This window comes from Nanorana parkeri, unplaced genomic scaffold (assembly GCF_000935625.1).
Source record: "Nanorana parkeri isolate BGI_ZX_2015 unplaced genomic scaffold, ASM93562v1 scaffold125, whole genome shotgun sequence".
Classification (NCBI taxonomy): Eukaryota; Metazoa; Chordata; class Amphibia; order Anura; family Dicroglossidae; genus Nanorana; species Nanorana parkeri.
In genome coordinates, this window is record NW_017306393.1 from 1,543,758 (window position 1) to 1,566,378 (window position 22,621).

The 22,621-nt window shown below is 39.0% G+C and overlaps 1 protein-coding gene across 1 annotated transcript in view; it reads left to right on the forward strand.

The window, feature by feature from the left end:
• The window catches only part of NEB (nebulin), a 203,642-nt gene that overhangs the window by 130,519 nt on the left and 50,502 nt on the right, over positions 1–22,621 (forward strand). Inside the window, 18 exon segments of the mRNA XM_018553609.1 lie at positions 158–355; positions 597–701; positions 2,294–2,398; positions 2,585–2,692; positions 4,500–4,607; positions 4,735–4,842; positions 5,922–6,026; positions 6,120–6,224; positions 7,713–7,811; positions 7,954–8,064; positions 10,093–10,197; positions 10,736–10,840; positions 11,975–12,079; positions 12,905–13,009; positions 13,105–13,209; positions 14,429–14,533; positions 15,293–15,397; positions 20,054–20,158. Of these exon segments, the coding sequence (XP_018409111.1) occupies positions 158–355; positions 597–701; positions 2,294–2,398; positions 2,585–2,692; positions 4,500–4,607; positions 4,735–4,842; positions 5,922–6,026; positions 6,120–6,224; positions 7,713–7,811; positions 7,954–8,064; positions 10,093–10,197; positions 10,736–10,840; positions 11,975–12,079; positions 12,905–13,009; positions 13,105–13,209; positions 14,429–14,533; positions 15,293–15,397; positions 20,054–20,158 (1,992 nt within the window).

Sequence of the window (22,621 nt, forward strand, 5' to 3'; positions counted from 1 at the left end):
CCCCCCCACATAACCACATAATAATCTTACCAGGTTGAAGTCCCTTTTATTTTGGTTTTGGTGGATCTGTCCCATTGAACCTATGCTCAAGGTGTGGTAGAACTAATAAGTAAATGAAAATAACTTTCCCATTCATTCTTAAATGTGTTTTTGACAGCGTTTGTACAGAGACACCTATGAAAAGAACAAGGCCAAGATCCACATCGCTCCTGATATGCTGGAGATCGTCGCTGCCCGGGAGACACAACACAAAGTCAGTGAAATCGATTATAGGAAATATCTCCATGAATGGATCTGCCTGCCTGACCTTCAGCTCTACGTCCACGCTCGCAAAGTCAACGAACATCTGAGCGATGTGAGTAGTGGGACTTTCATTCATGAAGTCTTTTCCACAGGATTTTTTTAAATCTTGTAGTAATCCTAATATTATGGTTGTGAGTGCTATTATTATTATTATACATGATTTATGTAGTGCCAACAGTTTGCACAGCAATTTATAAGGAAGACATTACAGTTACAAAACAAGATGGTTAGGAGGGCCTTGCCCTTGAGAGTACTACTCACAATACTAATGCTTTTCTCTTTCTCTTTGATAGATTGTGTACAAGGATGACCTGAACTGGCTAAAAGGAGTGGGCTGCTTAGTTTGGGACACACCCGAGATCCTGCATGCCAAGCACGCATATGACCTCCGTAGTGATGTAAGTGCAATAGCTTGTTCCCGTTTGGAATACAATACTTGGAAAGCATTCGTACTACATCATAGGAACAAAATGTGTAGACCAGAACACCAAAAACTATGAGACTGCAAGATATCACTGTTAGCAAACCACAAATAGACACTTAGAGGTTGATTTACTAAAAACAAATAGGTTGTTCACTTCGGAAGGGGATTTGCACTTTGCAAGGAAATTTTCCTTTAGCTTAGTGAATGTGGGGAAAATTCACTTTGCAAATAATACCCAATCGCATGCATGGAAATTAAGAAAAACAACTACAACAGTATTTTGCTTGCACATGATTGGATGATGGAAGTCAGCAGAGCTTCTCCTCATTCACTATGCTAAAGGAAAATGTCCTTTAGTAAATCCACCCCGTAAGGTCTACAACAACAGCACACTAAAGGGTCAATTTATCAAATCTTCCATTGGGCTATGCACTGGACGAATGCTGTTCTCTATGTGTTTACTATGCTCCTTGGCTCCATCTAGTGGCTGTAATGCTGTGTGAACAGCATTCGCCCAGCGTACGGTTGGGCGAAATATTGATAAATAGAACCTTAAGAGTATAGTCCAAGGGAATCAGGACAATGACAATGTACCATCATGCATTGTAAGTTCTAGAACAGTGGCATCCCGGGGGGGCGGCTGGAACGGGTTTTTCACATTTACAAATGCAGTGCTACCCAAATATGTATTACTTGTCATCTTTTCCAGCCGATAAAAATCAAATGTGCTGAAGGTATTATGTATGGATAAACTATAGCTGCTCCAGACATCGTGTGGTCAACCGATACAGTACAATAGTTAAATGGAAGCCAGTTTGGATATACAAATACTCCTTGGATAAGGCTTTTGCCATGAAATTCTGCTTAGTGCATAAACACTTGGCTGAAATGTTTTTCCGCATTTAAAAGGATCTGTTAAAAAAGATTTTTCAGTAGTCATAACTTCCTGCCATCTCATGTCTGTGGCTAGACTGAAGCATCAGGTAGCAATTATAATACTGCCAAAACTATTTATGAAAAAGTGCCAAACCGAAAATGGTTTGCAATTTCTTCCTTGGCACCTTTTTGAAGTGTAGATGCCAGCCATTTTCCGCCACCTATGATAAAGCAGCAGTTATATGCCTGGTTAACAGATAATCAGCAGAAAAAAACTTAAAAGGATAAGTTGTCTATATAAAATAGGAAAACAATACCAAAAGGAACCACCATACTGAAGGGTTTGGAGTAAATGTTTAAATTGAAATAAAATACAACAAAAATAGCTGTAACAATAGCTGTAAGACAGCAGAGAATTGCTGAACTTGAAAACTCAAGAACAGACAATTTAATTTTAAAACAAATCTCTTATATACCTATGATAAAAAATATACCAGAAACAAACCAAAAAGTAGCCCAGAAAATTGGAGCACAGACCATGGACATGTTTTGAATACTTGGAGTCTCAGAATGATGACATACAAACACTTTGGACACCAGAATGCTGTGCTAAGGGCACTTACACTTGGGGGTTTAGCAATGTAATACATTTCCAGAATAATTAACACAGATGTTCTTTATTTTTAACAGTATAAATACAAAGCTAAAGCTGAAGAGTTGAAGAAGACTTTCACCTCAGTTGTGGACACTCCAGTCTACGTCCAGGCTGCCACCAGTGGTAAACAAAGTAGTGATGTGAGTATCGTTCATGTAAAGCACAGAGACAACATTATTTATTGACAGAGTTGAATGCCTGAAGCCTTATTTATGAAAGAAGAGAGAATACAAGTGAATGTTTGCATTTTACTTTTCCATATATACCCTCAGCATTGTTCAGAGAATCATCATAATTAATGCAATTTATATGTCTCCTTTTCTCAGGTTGTGTATCACTCTGACTATGAGAAGAATGTTAGAGGAAAAGTTATTTCAGGCACCAATAGCGTAGAACTGGACAGAGCAAGCAACGCCAACAAGATACGCAGTGATGTAAGTGTGTCCCTTTTCTGTTCATACACAATAGAGAGATGTAAAGGTGTGCCGACTATAACACATGTAGAAATAAGACTAGATGTATAGCAGGGGTGCCCACTATTTTTCGTCTGGAGATCTACTTTTCAAATGACGAGCTCATTGAGATCTACCAATGAAAAAAAACACCTGCATTCAGGGGCGGGAGGGGGCGTGGCGGTGCATTGAGAAAGGCACTGCCAGAAAATAAAGTTTCACTTACAGAAGGGTTAATATTTTATTTAACGTATCATACAGTCCTAACCTTCTCTAAAACAGTGACCCCTTTATCATTCCAGATTACAGATACTGAAGCTGCATACAGAGTGTGCTGGTTACTACTTAAACCGGCGCGCTGTGTGCAGCTTCTGAGAAGAAACGCTATTAGCATAGCGAGGAAGTCGGCTGTGCATTTTGCATCGCTCCCGCAACGCTAATAGCGTATGTTCTCAGAAGCTGCACACAGCGCACGCTGGTTTAAGTAGTAACCAGCACGCTCTGTATGCAACTTCTAACAGCGTGGTAGACGGGAGGCTGTGCTTGTCAGTGGATCCAGGGATCAGGTGAGTATTTAAAAAAAATTATTGTATGTTCCCGGAGACATGTAGGGCTCATTCACACTGGAATTGGCCGACACGTACAGCTCCGTGCTGCGTGCACAGCCGTATCGGGCAGTTCCCAGGAAGGACAGGTGCTGCGTGTGATTAGTACGCAGTCCCTGTCCTTCTCTATGGGAGTACGCGGCCGTACGCCCCCCCTACGCTCACCCGCCCTGCACGTCCGTACGAGCATACAAGTACAATCACCTGCACCGATGTGCAGGATGGGTGAGCATAGGGCGGCTTACGGCCGCGTAGTCCTATAGAGAAGAACAGGGGCTGCGTACTAATCACATGCAGCACCTGTCCTTCCCGGGAGCTGCCCGATATGGCCGTGCACGCAGCACGCAGCTGTACATGCCGGCTGTTTCCAGTGTGAATGAGCCCTTAAAAAAACTGGTCACCTTACCCTGGTGGTCAGTGGGGGGGCCCTGGTTGGTAATGGGGGCTCTCCTGTGGCCACACCAGCCAGTTTACCCGCAGCAGATGCCGGAGGGCCCGTCACCCCCCCCACACACACACACTAAATGAAGCCCCTGGCCGCAGTGGCCCTCCCTCAGTATAGAGATGTAGAAGACTACATATGGGCATACAGATACACAGCATTAGGGCTCAGGATCAGCATTACAGTTAGGTTCAAGATTACTTAGATTATATCTATAGCCAGTTTTAGTTTTGGAAACTCCTTTCAAGTTTTATTGCTATCTGTGTTGCATTGGGGAGTTTTCCCAACTTCAATTTCTGTAGACACAACAAGAATTGAGAGGCAATCTCTTCAAAGTGAGTAAAATACTCTTTTAGGCAGTTTTCACAGCAACAAGTTTCCCCAATGTAAAATTTTCACTCTGTTCTTGTTCTGATTTCAACTCCAAAACTGGTATTTGCCCATACTTTCAATGACGGAGGTCACTAGGACAAATAGGAGGGTGAGTCTTTCCAGCTGGGAAGCAGACAAAAATTAAACCTGAAAAGGTTGCCAGCTCTTCCATACGCTATCCAAAACTAAAAGAAAGTTTAGGTTTTAGACACACTGTAAAGGTTTTATATCAAGACTAATGGCTGGTAAGTGACCAGGGCTTTTTCGAGTGAAAGTAATTTTCGGATGTGATTAGTTTTTTTGGGAATGATGAGGGCATAACTGATGTAGTAATAGTGATACTGTCCTAACTATTTTTATTTTTCTCCAGGCTCTGTACCGTGAGGCCAGTGTCAAATCTCTTCCTACAGGTTATAGTCTTCCAAAGGACATGCCGTCCATCGTACAAGCCAAGAAAGCTCAGATCATTGGCAGCGATGTGAGTACATTCACTGCCTTATCCAACCTTCACAATAGTACATTCTCTGCTTTTCCACCCAAATACAAGGAAATGCATGCTGGCTCCATTGTTCTAATATCTACCGTGTTTGTCTTTGCCAACATAGCTCAAGTACAAAGAACTCTATGAACACGTAAAGGCTAAATCCTACACCCTGCCTCCAGATAATGTCAGCTTTGCCAACATCAAGAAAGTCAACAAAATCCTTAATGAGGTAAGGAGTCATTCATTCATTCATAGTCCATTCATATTTTTAGAGCCTGCTCTTTGTGAAATAGTTTATGGTTCACCAACAGCAGCATATTCAGGTACTTTTATTAATTAGTCATGTAGAAAAATGTTAGCCAAAAAAAAAAGATGTGACTTGACAGAACCTTAAACAAAGTGTAGTTCAAAAAGGTTTTAATGTAAATCTTGAAGGATGTTAAACATATTTTATTGGCAAAGCCACATAAACCTAGGAATCTTATATGTGCTTCACATTGAATACGCTCTTTGCACTCCGTGAACTAGCCAATCAGCACCTGGGTGGATGTGCAGGGGTTGCAGACCAACATGGACAGAGATTTACAGTATGTTACTTTAAACAAAGTTAAACAATTTACCAAGTTTAAATCCTCTCCCTCACTTTCTTAGTAAAGGCTAATGTTAGCGGCTCTGCTTTCTAAAGTTAAATTGTTCACCTCCTTTGAGAGTTTGTCAGCTTACTGATAGCGAGGGCTCCCTTGACACTCCTGACTAATGATTTTTGGAGAAAATATCATTTCTGCAGTATCTCCATTTTTAATTTTTGAAGTAGTTGGCTTTCAAGTTTCCCAGTACTGGCTATTGGTAATAAAAGCATTGCCTTTGGACTCATCAGTCCTTACATAAAGAAGGTTATGGAGTTAGCATAATTGGATCCTTATTGCTAGAAAGAAGCTGCCTTTGAGGAAGCAAGTAGCTCTCTATTGGTAGGTCAGTGGCTGGAACCTTAGGTTGGAAAGGTTCAGGCTGAAAAAAATGACTTGTACATTCTTTTACACCCTCTGAATCCAGCCTACTACTTACATATCTATTGGTAGGGTACCTACACTGTTAGGCCTGAGGCCAAAGCCTATTGTGTTTTTTAAAACGCCCTTGGAAGATGGAAAGGCGTTCCTACAATTTACGGAAATGTATTTGTTCTCTAAAGTAAGAAACTGGAAGCCTTTTCTATCTTATAGAAGATCAAGGTGTTTTAGTTGAACTCTGTGGCAGATTATGTTTTAACTGTGCATGTAGTAAAGTATTTTACTTTTTTTTTTATTTCAGAGGCTTTACCGTGACTTATATCACAAGCAGAAGGATAAAATACATACAACTCCGGATACTCCAGAAATCCGCCAAGTCAAAGCTACACAGGATGCCATCAGTGATGTAAGTTTTGTTGATCTTCTTTGCTGATAAATGACATTGCATCATTTTGACACTGTACACGGTTATTATCTCACCCTTTCCTTTGTCTTTCAGCTGGTGTACAAAGCGGACTACTTCAAACTGCAAGGTCACTTGATCTCTATGCCATACACCCCACAGACTATTCATTGCCGCTATGTTGGAGAGATAACCAGCGATGTAAGTAATACTGTAGCGGGATATTATATTTATATTTCATATTTATGGTTGTTGTTTTGTTTATATCTGGTTATCTCTTTTGGATAGAATTCCCAACAAGGTAATGTATTGGGATTTAGGGTCAATTCCAATAAGTTGGAAGTTTAATTTGTTCAACCTTACTGTTAGAAATCGTAAGGGTCATTTCCTCTTCTTCTGGCAATCTCATACGTTGCTGTACCTGAGAAATAAGCTTACCCTGGATACAGCTACTCTTTCTAAGTCGAATCATACACCCTTTTTGGAAAATTGTCGGAGGCGATGGATTTGTGGTCTACATACCCTCTTTGATGGATTGACAGAATTGTCACGATTAAAATTACGTTATTGCCAAACATTTTATACTACTTCAGAACTTCACCTATCCATATTCCCTTGCTTGCCTTGAACAAATTCCACTCTGGCACCTTAAGAATTCTCCTGGGCTCTAGGGGGTGTAGGTTTGCCTGAAAGACACTGTATCCCCTCAAATCATCAAAAGGACTGGGGGTCCTGAACCTGTAAAAATAATGCTTAAATAACACAATGGTCACAAATGTTACTGTATTATTTATAAACCATATTGATCCTCTAATGTTATTGCTTCCGAAACAAGGCAAAACTATTTTTATGCCCTATACACTCACACATGCATAATGGAAACATTTCTGCAATTTATCTTCTCAAATGCCCACACCCTGTATTTTTGCCAGGGCTATAACCTCAATAGTTGAAATAGTGGATAGACAAAGGTCTATATTAGATAGGACACTACTTTGACCACAGGGCGTCCTGACCTAGGACAATTTTCTTCAAAAGCTTAAGTTGCCCCCTCTGAAAGAGACAAACAATATCACATCAGAAACAGTTTTTAAAAATAGATGCATTCGGGAAACAATGCAAAGAGGCAGAATCTCGGCTCTGTACCAGTTTTTCTCTGTAATGTCTACCAAACTGCCTCGTGAACTGGCTTGTAAATTCAAAGGTTAGCAAGGAGGATTGAACTTTAGGCACTACTAGAATGCACGGGGGGGATACTTTAGAGGCTTACTATAAAGTTCTATCATGCTGGTACTCTCCAGACTCACCAAAATCTTCCCCTATGCCACTCTCCTATGCTTCAGAGGACTTGGGCAGCGGGGCATGATGTTTCACATTTGTTTGACTTGCCCTAAACGCTATTGGACAAGAATACACACAATATATTTTGTTTCCACTGTTAATATTCCTAAAAATGTCTGTATGACCTCTTAAGCGACCAACTAAGCTCCATTACCTTTATTGTTTGTATTTGTCTGATATTGCACATGTATATATGCATAAGTGATGCAGAAACAAGACAACAAAGCCTTGTGTGTGTAAAAATTATTTTATTGAAAAGTAAGAAAAACAATTGGAAAAGAATACCTTACAAAGTGATATTATGACTAGATAACATGAACTAAACTTTTTTCCCATTGTCTCTCCTAGAATAAGTACAAGGAAGACTTACAGTGGCTGAAAGGTCTTGGGTGCTTCCTGTATGACACCCCAGATATGGTGCGGGCTCGTGACCTTCGCAAACTCTGGGTAAGCGAATGTTATATTGTGCCACATTATAACGGTAGTGCTAAATACTTGCCTTTCCAAGCAGTAATTCATTATTGGCTTCTGGTCAGTAGTAAATAATAAATGTTACAAACTGTATTTATACCTTTGTTTGTTTTTTCAGTCTAACTATCTGTACACCACACCTGCCAAGAAAATGTGGAACAAGTACAGTGTGGTACTAGACACCCCAGAATACAGGACTGTTCAAGAACTAAAGACACATCTCAGCGAGGTAAGTAACATATCTATAGTTTTAGAGGTTGTAGGCAAATGTGGAAAAATCAATATAGTATATGCCTAAGGCTTTGAATAACAAAGGATACGTATTTCAATCTGAGATATAGTGCTTTTCTCACTCTTTGGCAAAGCACTGCCTTAGTACAAAACATTTCAGTAATGTATCCTCCTGGCTTTTAATAAAGAAGAAAATTTGATAGCATCCCAGAGTGCGGTATTTTTTTATTTACAGTCTGTGATATTCCCATGAAAACAAGCTGGTGCCACACCTGAGGTATACTGTAGAGTACAGGACAAAGCTCTGCCATGAAGCGATATCCATCGCAGATAGTACATGCCTGGCCTTAAAAATGCTAAACATGTTTACTCTGCTAATTACAAATCATACCAGTAGATTGGCTGATGAAATGAGAGATGAGAGGGAGGACAAGGTTTATAGACACAAATTCAGATCTGCAGTCTTTCTGTCATGTCAAGTGAATTCATAGCAGTATCATGTTTCATTTACCAGGAGGGTGTTTAAAAGATACCCATCAGCATAGAACAATAGGAACTTCGACTGATGAGCAATTTTGAGGGTCAGAGGTCCCTGGATGTCTGTCTGACCTCACACTCTGCCACCATGCCTCTGATTATACATGAGGTCAAGCGCAACTGCATCAGGTGACAACTGACCCCCTCAATACTTCAGTTAAAGTGCCTATTTCAGACAAAGTAAGTAATGCTAAATATAGGAGACATAAAAATCCTTCCTAGGAAGCCTGCTCAGTTATAATATTTCAAGACTGAATATTCAGATTCCTGCAGAAGCTCAGTCATGAGTAGTTCTCTTCAACCCCATACCGCTGGTGTTCGTAACATGCATTACATAGACTACCTAATCATGTCATCACTGTGATTCGTTGTCACAGTAATCCCATGATTGGGAGCCTGTCCTACTGACCTCAATTGTTGCCATGTGACCAGATTCTTTTGGTCATAGCACTGTCACAGTTGTGCTGGAGATGTGCAACTGAGCATGGACAAAGCACATACGCGCATATGTGGCAGCATGGAATAAGGCCCAGCTCCATGCTGCCACATATATGGGTATTGCCAATATTAAGAATTACATTTTGGCATTTAGACATGTCAAAAGGAGAGGTACGGAACACAATTGGATGCTCATAGAATGTTTGCACGCTCTTCAGTGTAAAACAGTTATGTTTGATGAGGTACAGTGTTAAAGACAAAGATAAACTTCACAATACAAGGAAGATATTAAAGGAATGCAGTAAATAAACTGCACCATAAATGTTTGTTTATTGTATAGAATTTTCTTTGTACATTTTGATAAATAAAACCTGCTACCTAGTACACATGGAATCTGTTGGTCAAATGACCTCCAATTCAAGTGGGATTTTCAGTACCTTTAGTTACTATGAATGTGAATAAATAAATTCCTGGCCTTTCACAAAATACATCAGCAGTATAAATTTAAAAAACTCTATCTTTTATCATTAAAAAGCCATCCTTGTGCTCTAGACAAGAGATGTTGTCTCGGCTGGGATGATGTCATCAGTCTGATGCAGGTAGGAGGAAGCCTTTCCTCAGTCTCTTTTCCCGCAGTGATTAGATTGCGACATTGTAATTTTGTAGCAATTCATAAGGTGAGAGGCTGCAGCAGCAGCGTATCTGTGCCAGACATTTGTGAAGGCAAGAACTGTACAGGCAACAGGATTCTCATCTCCAGTTCAGTTGGCGCTGACTAGTTCAGTTGGTGCTCCAGTCCAGTTGGCGCTGACCATGGGTGATGCCTGAACAAAGATAGTGCTGCCCTTCTGGAGAGTATAGCAGAAGAAAGCATTGTCAGGGGGAGTTTTGTCATCTCTTTGAGAGGTAATAAATACCTGGAAGTGTTACAGTTACACATTTCTTAGCATGCATGCACTTAGCATAAAAGAGTATATGTGATGATCTTAAGATGGTTTTCTGTGCTTGATTGCATGGCTTATGAATAAAATCAATTGTCTTCTATGTTTAGAATGTATACAGAGCAGCTGGCAACAAACAGAAGACAGTATACACCTCTGTACTAGATACTCCAGACTTTATTAGAGCCAAGGCAGGACAACAACTTCAGAGCAAGGTGAGATCCCTCAACTGGCCATATGTTGTTACAATGACTAATAAATTGAATGATTAGCAATTAATCAAATCAATGTGTTAATACTATTTTACCTAGCCTGTAGCCAAGCAAGGATATATTGCCTCCTGTGGATGAAACTAGGAACTCCATTAGAGGAATACACTGTTATCTGACTACCAGTATAAGACACTGGAGGTGGCTTCAGTCCACCAGTACCCACCCACACAGTCCTTAATGATCAACTTTACAATTTCAGTGCTGATAAATATAATGTATGTGTATATACTACGTTACATGTAATATTTAACACATCATCACAACCATTTTCATTCCTTACCTGTCTCTACATCTAAAATTTTCCAATTCTATCCTTGTCTGGGTGGGACAATATGTAAAAAGCATTCTTTAGGTGTCTCTGTGTGCTGTTCTGAACATGCTATGAGGTGCAGTCTGCGAGAAAGGTGGAAAAAGCTGCGTTTAGTAGGGTAAGAATGTGAAGTCTTGCTTATTATAAACATTACTTATCTTTTTTTTCTAGTACCTATACACAGAGGTTGCAACTAAAGAGAGACCCCATCACCATGTTGATGGACAGACACAAGCAAACAAACTTGCTAAATTTGTCAAGGACCTGGTCAGCGAGGTAAGATTTTAACATTTGTAAGTAATTTTAGACCATGGGTGCTGTTCATAAACCAGTGACTTTTATCATTAATTATATTTATTTGTATAACACCTTACAAAATACATAGAACATCAATCTCTGTACTCCAAAGGGGCTCATAGTATAAGGAGCCTACCACACCAGGGCCAGTTTGGGAGGGATGCAGTTAACTTACCAGTATAGTTGTATTGTGGGAGAAAATGGGAGCATTTAGAGGGAGCCCAGAAATACTTGCGGATAACATTGAAACTCCATGCAGATAGCATCCTTGGTAGGATCTAAACCCAGTGCTGTGATGGTGTCAGCCATTTACAGCCAAATGATGAATTGGGATACTATCCACAGAGCATGTGAAGTAGCTCTTGGGTCTATTTCCGCCATGCACCCTCTTGTTGTTTACCAGCCCTTCCTGTTTTTCAGCCATATTACTTTCATCTAGCATTTCGTAAGCACATGGACCATGTGTTAATCAGGTTAGGGGGGGCTGTTATAAATTGTGTGATACATTGTATGTGATATTTCAATAATTATAGACCGGGCCTCGACCACACTGATATATATATATTTTCATTATGTGGCTTATTCATATTGTGATTTATTTCTTCAATGCCAATAATGTTATTGGAGTGGGAACATTCTGGTTTTTAGATGGTTTTATGTGTTAGGGTTTTGATTCTCGAATTTGTGTGTGGCAATAAACTTTTGATATTGTATCTTATCAGAGCAACTATTTTGTGGGGTTCTTCTTGCCCTTAATATGTCATTCATAGCCATAGTCCAGGCTAAGCCAGTAAAATCTTGCATTCAACATAGCCAGATTTTGCCAGCTCTTAGGCCCTCTCAATTATTTATTATTTTTGATATGTCAAACTTACAGAAGTGTAAAAAAGGGGAACTAAGGAAATATATGACAATTCTACGAAATAGAGGTGATTTAACTAGGAACAAGTGGTGACAACAACCAATGACTCATTCAACACTTACGGGGTTCTTGTGTTGGGGATGACTTAACATGCATCAGTCAAAAATGCAATAAAATATACTTACATTTAATATGTATTTTATTAAATTCTGTATATTAATTGAGATATACTATTGCTCTTTTGTTTCCAGAAAAAATACAAAGCACAGTACGAAAAACTGAAGCACAAGTATACTTCAGTGATTGACACTCCAATCATCCTGAGAGCCAAGAAGGCTTACCTCAATGCTAGCGATGTAAGTATTAAGTACTGGTTAGAGGGACTTACTTGCTGACTGTGTTGTCTGAGTCTTTTTAAGGTGGTGCACCAAAAATTGGAGAATGTGCATTTTCCAGATCAAAATGTGTCAAGTTTACACCTTAAGACCTATGAAGGTATATATACACTTGGCTCTAATCTCAGTCTTCCCATGAACGTCTGAATCCTAAAGTCAGATTCCACCAGTTTTATGGCTATCATCAAAAACCTAGGACAGTTCAGGAGTTCTGGGGAATGTAGGTATAGAGTACTAAACAGTGTCTGGTTGTGGCCATGTGTTTGGAAGAACTTAACATTTCAAAAATAGCTGTTGCTGAATATTAGGAAGTAAAGACACCAAAATTATTTTTATATATCCCTTGGAACCATTAGCTTTGTACAAATGTTTATTCAGACTCAGTCACACAAGCCAGGGCTATTATTTAAAGGAGTATTCCACCCAAAATTAAAACCAAAATGAATAGTTTTGAGCCACCCACTAGCACTCTGTAAATTATTATAGAACTCTGGTAGAGAGATCTCTGCACCCACGTTCCCAGCTTCACCCACCTGATGCCACCTTCTTATGGTGGGGGAGGGGGGTCTCACTCACTATTGTCTCTGCAACATTGAAGCAGGCTCCTTGACCAGCAGAGCCAGAGTCTTTAGAGATTCAATTCACTTGGATCAAAGCAGAACCACAATATTTACAGATCTGACCCTTTTATGTCACATGAGGCCAGAGTATGAATGGGAAAGGGGGTGTGGGGGAGGGTCCACTATACTCATACAATTTATGACACTTCTCTCCTGTTTTCCACAGCTACGGTACAAAGAAACCTTTGAGAAAGCCAAGGGAAAATACCACACGGTAAAAGACGCCTTGGATGTCATCTACCACCGCAAAGTCACCGACGACATCAGCAGTGTAAGTGGCTAAAAGGATATGTACACTTTTCAGCATTCTTCCATGCTAATTCTAAACTTTTCATGTATTTTCAACATCTTTATTTCTATTTTTAGGTTAAATATAAAGAGAAGTATGTTAGCCAGCTGGGTATATGGAGGTCCATTCCCGATCACCCTGAGCTTTTCCGTCACCGCGCAGTGACAGATTCTGTCAGCGATGTAAGTTAATGGCCTTTGAATGATATGTAACTTGCATGATGACAAACAAAACTAAACATCCAATAAAAGGAGAAATGTTCTGCTTAACTGGGGCCAATTCCAGCAAATTACACTGAGGGATCTATACCACCCGCAGCCCCCAAGTAAACAACAAGAAAGCACTTATCTTCATTTCTTACAATGTTCAGCAGACTGAAGTCCACCAGAATGGTATGGCAAGTTGTCCTAAGTATATCTGTAAACTGGAAGGAATGGGACATCTCTGGGTTATTCTGTATTCCAAAACTTAAGCTGGTAGTTCAATATAACAATATATAATGTTCAGAAATCCATAGCAACCAACAAGATTTAATCTTGCTTAAGTCAATAAAAGGTAAATTCCGAATGGTTGCTATGACTTCTTGCACGGCTTTTTCTTTTCTTGATTTGCCAGCTTGTTTGCTCTGAATAGTATCTCAACTGCAGCAGTGAAATTACAGTTTATTAGACACAGAGCAATTAGAAAAGTCATCCAGCACTAGTTCCTGTTTTCAGTTGTACTTTATTCTGGTGATTTAGGGCTCAATAAAACCTTTTGCATTTAATGCTGTTGTGCAGTTAGGTGGCATATAGAGTAATACATATGTTTGTTGTGTTTTTTTTACATAGCATGTTAAAATACCCTGTACTGGCAGCACACTGGAGAGTCAGACTGCTGCTCTCACACACAATGCAGCAGCCCAGGTGTTCGACCTGTAAAATGCTCCCATTTACAGCACTGCCCAGGTAGCGTGAGCAATGTACAGGGGCGCATTGTGTGTGGGAGCAGTGGACTGATTCTTCAGCACACTGCCAACACTGTTTTTTTTAACCCTTGCTGCAGCACATAGTACTGTATGTATAAAGACAGTTGGGTTTTAAGGCTCTTCATAATTGTGGGAGAAAGCAATAATAACAAACAGTTTCCTAGTGTGTAATTCCACTGATATATTCTTATATTGAAACAGCTGCCTAGCTCTACACTGCCTAAATGTCCCAAGTGATGCTAGAATTAGATACGCCACTTGCTTTAACTGGGCTTTATATGGCCACCCTAAGAATATGTCCGCAATCTTGTTATGACAGAAAATAATGGCACTGTGGGTTTGTTAGCATGCACAGTAATGTAAAAAAAGAAATAGTCAAAAGAAATTGATGCCTTTTTGATGATGAAGTAATAACTTTATGTTTTTGTCCACAGTTCAAATATAAAGAGGACTTGACCTGGCTGAAGGGCATCGGCTGCTATGCCTACGACACACCTGACTTTACTCTGGCAGGACAAAACAAAAAACTCTACAGTGCAGTAAGTACACACACACACACATATATATACCATTTTTTTTGAAGGATTTCCCTTAAAATAGAACCATGATCAAACTACAGTATAGCATTACATGGTATAATTTGTATATACAGGTGAAACTCGAATAATTAGAATATCATGCAAAAGTAATTGTAACTTTCTTTACTCCTGCAGTGAAATCATTGCAGCATTATTACCAGCTGCTTAGATGTTGGCACCATTGATAGCCCTATCAGTGGATAGCCATGTCTAGCTCCATTGACAGTCCTTGAGATCGACACCATTGCTCTATCTGTAGAAGCTTAGATAAATGTTACCCTGCTATTTCCTTCCCACACCCTCCAGCACTGATTGGTAGTCCATTTGGCATGCCAACTTGATCAATGCCCACTAATTACTCCAAAAAAATAAGATTGGCTGCTATGAATTATAATATATAGTTTGATCATTGCACTTTCCCTGCCTACTTTTGTAAACCCAGTTGATGCATTCTAAGTGTTCGGTATTCTACATACATGTTATGACTTTTCTATGATAATAATTCAGTACAGGGAATCGGGCTTGTTTAATATGTCAGTGGAATGAGCAATGCCCAAACTGACGCAGTAACCAAGCAGACTACAGCTTACTGTAGATGTATTAGCAAAATGGGAATCTGGCTAATTTCTTTGGGTTAGTGTACGTTGCTTTATTCTAATATGCCTGACTGAGCGTAAAGATGAATGAACCTTGATCAACCGCTCTCTCTCTCTTTCACAGTACAAGTACCGTGAGTCCTTTGAAAAGACAAAGTCCAAATTCAAGTACACAGAGGATACTCCTCTGTTCAATCACTTCAAGTATGCTACTCAACTGGCAAACGAGGTAAGTTGACCACTGCCTTAAGGGTGATGGCATCTGATGTAGATCCAGGTTAATTATAAGTAGCCTTGTGCTACTGAATCAGCATTCTATAGAGTTTGCTGACACTTAGCATAAAACATCATAATGAAGGTGTCCTATGGGAACTAATGTGAGAAAGGAAGATTTTTTTTTACCATACAGCTGCATACTGTGTAACTTCCTGACTTAGGTAAGCTGAGAGGCCACACTATTGTACAGATAACATGATGTAGCTAACACTGCTATACCATTTCTGATACACACGGTTAACTGGTCTTAGTTGTATGTGGAGAGATACTAGTAGATATCTTTGCACTGATTCCTTACATGCAATATGTATGGGAACTATGAGGCTATTCATTGAATAGAAAATATCTGTTAATTCAAAATAACTTCCAGTTTAAGGCTCCATTCACACCCAGGCAACACCTATTACCAGCGCTTTACACGCGTTTTATGCAGTCTTTTCTGAAAGTTTTTTGCGTTGCATTTTTGTCAGCGGATTTGGGCAAATTCAGGTGAATGGGCAAAATGCGTGCAAAAACAATCGCAATTAACGTTTTCAAGATTTTTTTATTGAGTCTATGGGACTCAATAAGATTTAGAATTTGGTGCTGAAATCTGCCCTAAAGTAGCTCATGTACTATTTCAAGCGACAGGCATATTTCTGCTGTGTGAAAGGGACCATAGAAATGAATGGGATTCCTTGGGTGGAGCGTTTTGCCGCACTGAATCAGCTGTGACAATACACCTAGCTGTGAATGGAGCCTCAGAGAAAGTTGAAAAATGTAAAATAGACTGATCAGTTTAAAACCAGGTTCACATGCTTGTAGCCTTTTCAGGAATTCACCCCCTAATTATTACAGCATATCTGCTTAAAAGCTTTTAAAGTTTCTCAAATACACATGAAAACATTATTTATTAAAAAGAAAGAAAAATCTTTATGATTCATCCCAAAAAAACCTTGATGAAAATTACAATAGTGTAACATTAATACTATACGACAGTATAATGGATAGTCCCATACATATTTGTTTCTGTATTTAAACAACATACATCTCATGGTAGCCAAATAAATATCAGCTTTCATTACCATAGAGTTCCAATTGGCTGCTATTAGCTGCTGCATACCACTCCTCTCTACCACTTTAGTTACCAATAGTAGATACATGAGCCCAATCATGTATCTACTATTGGGTGTCTTTTGGGTTGTAGGTAATACTTTATCCGTCTTGGTTTAAAAACTCCAGTTAGATTGCAGCTAATGGTAAGATATTGTAGAAAGAAACTAATCAGATTTAGTCACATGACCTAAAATACTTTTCATTCTTACCTAACCATTTAACTGTTTATCATTGTATGAAATATGTCTATCATATTTTTGAACTGTTTGTATGACTATGCTAGTTTTATATACTGTTAGCTTACTATGGCTCTTGTTACAATAAAATAGTCTTATCTCTGAGGGGGATTTATCAAAACTGGAGCAGAGAAAATCTGAAGCAGCTGTGCATGGCAACCAATCAGCTTCTCTCTTTCATTTTCAAATCTTAACTGAGCAAACTTGAGAGAGAAGCTGATTGGTTGCCATGGGCAACTGCTCCAGAATTCGTCTGCTCCAGTTTTGATAAATTCCCTCCTATGTGTTTAATATGTGTACCATTAGGAAAAAATATATATCTGTTATATTATATAAATGTATTCAACTCCTCTGCTTTTTTTTTTTACAGATTTAAGGATACTTCATGTATTACTTTACCTCTGTTATAATATTTCTATTACTTACCAACATCTTTATTTTGGTTTAAACCCGTTCTTTGTTAAGTTTAAATTTTTTTGTCTCTATAATTTAATTTATCCAAAAGTATTTTATGCAAGTTTATATTGTGCCGATATTAAGCTATAACTTCCCTGTACTGTTCTGATCAGAAATTATACAAAGCTGCCCATGAGAAGGAGAAAACGCACTACAGCGTTGTTGTGGATGACCCCCGACACCTTCTGGCTAAAACTGCCAGCGAACAGATCAGCCAGGTAACACGGTTGCCCATTGCCAGTTGATGGAGGCTGGTGGCCCGTCTGTTCTTCGTCTGCGTGGGGTGTCATCAGGAAGAGATGTCTTTCTCTTGGTTCCAGTATCCTTGCCACTCAACTGGTCCTCCATGTTTGAGTGTGCCCATAATAAAATACTTTCTGTACTTGGCATTTTCATGGCAAAAAAAGGTTTTATGATTTTGGCCAATGGCATTCAAATCAAAACAGAATATGACTAGAGATATATTTTTTTGTGATCATTTACTTCTAATAGAATTTTCATTTATTAGAAGGAACCACTTAGATTGTTCTACATTAACAAACTCGTTAAGCTCTGTACGTACGTATATGAGCTGTACGTATATGAATTGGGGAAAACATGGACACTGGGGGAATGTATAGTGGTTTTGTATATATTTTCTTTCTTCATTTATTATGGTTAGGGGGCTAGTACTTAAAACAATTAAATATCTGAAGTCCAGTCAGCTTTGCCCTGCACTTTTATTCAACAGGGGGGTTTGTATGCAAGTCCATAACATAAAACAAACAACACAAACAAGCATCATTTGTATGTTTTTTTAGTGTTCAGTCAGCAGTCAGCCGTTTCACCCAGTAGCAAGCTCCCACAAATACATGTCCTGTGCATCTGTTAGCTCACATATATAAAAACCTGTAGAGAGCTAAGATTAATAATAAATAAACATGTAAACAACAAAAATTGTTTAATTTCGGATTGGTTCGGATTTTTTTTTTTCCGTTTTTCGGATCTGAAATTTGATTTGGTCCATTATTCGGATTTCATATCCGTCCAAATTTTCATTTCAGAAAGATCCACAACAGAGAGTCACATGACATGCCTGTAATGCAACCCCCAACAGCGAAAAAAACCCATCTGACTGGCCAGAGAACAATCACATGTCCCATTTTAGTTTCGTTTTGAATGAAATTTGGATGGATCTGAATTTTCATTAAATGAACATTTGGATTTGTTCCCATTCTGACTTGTTCGCATTTGGAAATTCAGATGTATCTGAATGTCCAAATTTAACAAAATTCATATGAATATTCATTCAGAATGAAATTAAAGGAGAACTATGGGGTTAAGGCATTTCCCCATAGTTCTCCTTAGGGTAACGGGAGGACACAAACTAGCGTCCTCCCGTCACCCTATGCTCAGTATACCGCGAGCTGTAGCTCGCGGTATACTGAGACGTCACAGTTATACTGAGATACTGAGACGCGGCAGCTGAAGCGGATCCCGACAATTATGTCTGGGATATAATTGTCGGGATCCGCCCCCTCCCCAGCTGTACCGCCCCCTCCCCGTACGATCCGCCAGTCAGCGCTGGCGGATCAGAGCGGGGAGGGGGGAATACAGCCCCTCCCATGTCACGTCAGAGAGCTGTGACAGGATCGAGAGGTGAGCGAACGTCGGTATATGTTCGCTCACCTCCCGATCTACTGAGTCGACCTGTGACAGTCTCATTGTCATACTCACCTCATAGTTCTCCTTTAAATTTAGATGTCCAATAAAGAAGTCTGACTATCATGTAAAATGTGGACCTAAGAATGGAGTCTTTATCGCTCCCAAAGACCTACAAACCCCCAGGCTTCAGGACCCAGAATAGAAGTTATTTAGATTTTAGGAAAACAAAAGGTTTTGTTTTTTCCACATCAGCCATATTTATGTATATAATTAAATATCTCCTATAAGTGTTTTGTATTCTTCATCTGAGCCAGAGGGTTGAGTTTTAGACTTATTTTGATCGATAACTTTTTATTTCATTTTTATCGACATTACACATAACACATTTCAATTAAAAAAAGACCAAAAAGACAAAACCCCATACAGTACTAAAGTAAAAAAAACACACAGCAAAAAAGACAGAAAAAACCCCCAAAACAAACAAAAACAAAACAAAAAAACACCTACAATTTTACCTCATTGTATCCACTGTCTCTTTTTCCTATGACATGGTGGATGGAAGGGCTGAAATATCAATTGCCTTCTCCTTTAGACTTATTTTGACCTGTTTCCTTCCCTTTGCTTTATCCCTCTATTGAAAAAAAATAAAAGCCTGTTTACAGAACTGATTTGCTCAGCATTAAGCTGAACTTAACATACAGTTCATGCTTGTCATTGATCTGTTATTAGGTGGCTCAGTCTGAAGTTTCATTCAGACACACCAACTCCCAAAGCAGGTACTTTCTGATGTGCTGTCTTGTTAGCTAGCCCAGAATGCTCTGAGAATTCTTTGTGTTTAATGTTATAATAATAAAACTTGTTGGAGAAAGTAAATAAATATATTAAACAATCATTTAAAAACTGAAAAACATATTTTTTAAATGTATGTAACTGACTCAAAACCACTATAGTCTCCCAATATGAACATAACATCCTAACAATGTGAAGTGTGTCCATAAATTTCAAAAATATAGTGCAATTGTTTTAAATATGAATGCAAGATTACCAATCCTTCATTTGCCATGGCTTACCCTAGTACAGAGTATTTATTTCTGCCTACATCCCTGCACATGCATTTTGTGGGATCTAGTGCTGTCTTACATGTCATCAGTGTTCTTCGTTGGTCTTTGCATGAACAGAAAAAATACAAATCTACCGCCAAGAGGCTACTTGAACATGGTTGCAATGAAATTCGGAGGCCAGATATGTTGCGGGCCCTGTACAACACCAGCATGTGGAGTCAGGTAATCCCAAAGATAAAAGATAAAACTCTGCGCTGGTCATTTACCCTTGCTTCTCAACACAACTAAGCTTTTCATAGATGTAACACTGCTTATATGCAAAATAATGCAGTACTGCCTTCTAATCAGCGAAAAATCACAAGCCCAATGTTAATCTGTATGTATGAAAGTGAGGAATAAGATACTTTTCATGGCAGTGTAGATAGAATTATACTTGTAAAGTATATTCATTGATTGAATGACAGAAAGTTAGTCGCAGTGCTAAATGCTAAACTGTATAAGACTGAAATACTGCAATATTTCTAAAAGTATCAAGTAAAAACTTTTTTTCTGTGGTTTTGGATAGAGCAGAGATGGAGAAGAATCTCTGTCAAGTTTTTATTGCTGTCTCTGTCCCATGTAGATTCAGTCTCTTCATTTACCCTGGTGGCCATTGTCACCGAGACAAGAATTGAGGGGAAATCCAAAATGTTAGAGTTGTCCCAAGAGCAAGAGGTGAGGGTAAATCACCCAATGGGACACCCATTCCAGTGTTAACTGTCTACCAGACGATTTCACCTTTTTTTTCTTGGGCTCCATATATCTCTAAGCTGTATTTGATATGTAGGCCGTAGTGTGGCAGAGAGCCAGCTGAATAGAATCCCTCTATACCAGACGAACAACATAACGTCAGCTATATTCCAGATTGGATGGTCCACCACCCCACACCTCTGGTATCCTCTAGTTATGGGACAGTGTAAAACACTTCTAAATGTATTTCATAACATTAATTAAAAATTGGCTCAGTATTAAAAGTAGTCAACCTAGCTCTTCCCAAATCTGGACACACAAATGCCTGGTCTACCTTTGGCTTAATTTCAGACAGCCTGACAACAGATTTTGCCATAAAAACATATGGGCAAACTTTAGACGCTGTTTATTTGTTATCCCTAACAAACTTTCAGATTGTTAGGAGGACGAAAAAACCTATTTGCATGTTCGAACAACTGCAGTTATAGCATGATCGAATTACCTCTTCCATCAGAATGACATCTAAATGTAAACTTTGAGGCACAGGTATCTGGAAGTTAACTCTTGCTGCCTTCCTTCTTGACCCAGGATTCTGCAAGCAGTTACACAGAACTCAGATTATGATAAACCAAATGAGGCTTCTGACTTTAGCACAGTTGCTGAATTTTACTGGATAGCATTAGTAGATCACTGAATGCTTTCACATGCTCTTAAAATATCACCTTCTAAAAAAAAAAAATATCCCCTCTGAAGCTCTGAAATACTGTTTCCTATTCCATTATACACTCTGTGCAAGTATAAAGACTTGGAATAATGTATGCAGTATAGAGAGGGGTCATGTCTGACTGATAATGTCACCAGTTTTATAATGAACAATTGAGAACGATCTCCCTGCAATCAATGGATAAGCCGCGTGACGTGTAACCAGCCCACTTGCAGTAACATTATACCAAGCAATTATCTGAGCATGTGTTGAGTTCATTGAGCAACAACCCTAACACAATGATTCACACACCCAAAGCAGTACAACAGTGCCATTAAGGCAATGTACCCTGACAGAAATGAGCCTGCACCGCTGCAATGAAAAACGAAATTCTCAGTCTAGATGGGATGGAGGCCATCACTGCAGACAAACTGGAGCTACAATACTAACTTAATTATACAGTACTGAAGGCGAGATTGTTTGTCAGATTGCTGTTGTAGAGTTGCATGCTGTCTGTGTGAAGTCATTCCTAGTGATGTTTTGTCTTGATGTGAATAGCTATATATGTGTCGTTATTGTTGTATGTATTTGTGCTTTGGATTGCATGGTGTTGATGAAAACAAAACTGATACATTTTGTAAACTGAGCTTATCACATAGGAGGCAAACATGTTTCTCTAGAAACATGACTGCTGTTCAAATTTACAGCCCTCAGCTGCTTAACTTCCTAGAGAACCTCTAAAGTAATATTCACAAGAAATTAGCGGCTTTACTGCAGCATGAGGCAAACACATAAATTGTACAATGTTAAAGGTGCCAATGGATTAGTAATTTGACTTCTCTCAAATAACTTACATACAAAATAACTGCTGATTATTAGCATGGCTGACACATACACTTTAAGGTAAACCACTACAAAACTTGCTCAGTTTTGCTATAATTGTGCATTACCAATATAAGGGTCTTTCTAGAAGCATAGCTATGCTTTTAGTTGCATGGTTTGACTTAAAGTCCAAGTCACCAATGGCTGAGTTTGTTATACAATATGGGATATTGTGCTATATAGATTAGTACTTAAAGTGACACTAAACTCAGAAGTTAAATCTTAAAAATGCACCCTAACTATTAACAAAAATAAATCTTATTTGTGCATCACTCGGCTGTAGATCCTAAAATCATTTCTGAATTGGTGCTGACACTGTCCTTCCTTCTGGAGGATGGCTACTTTTTTTTGGACCTACAGCCGAGTGATAC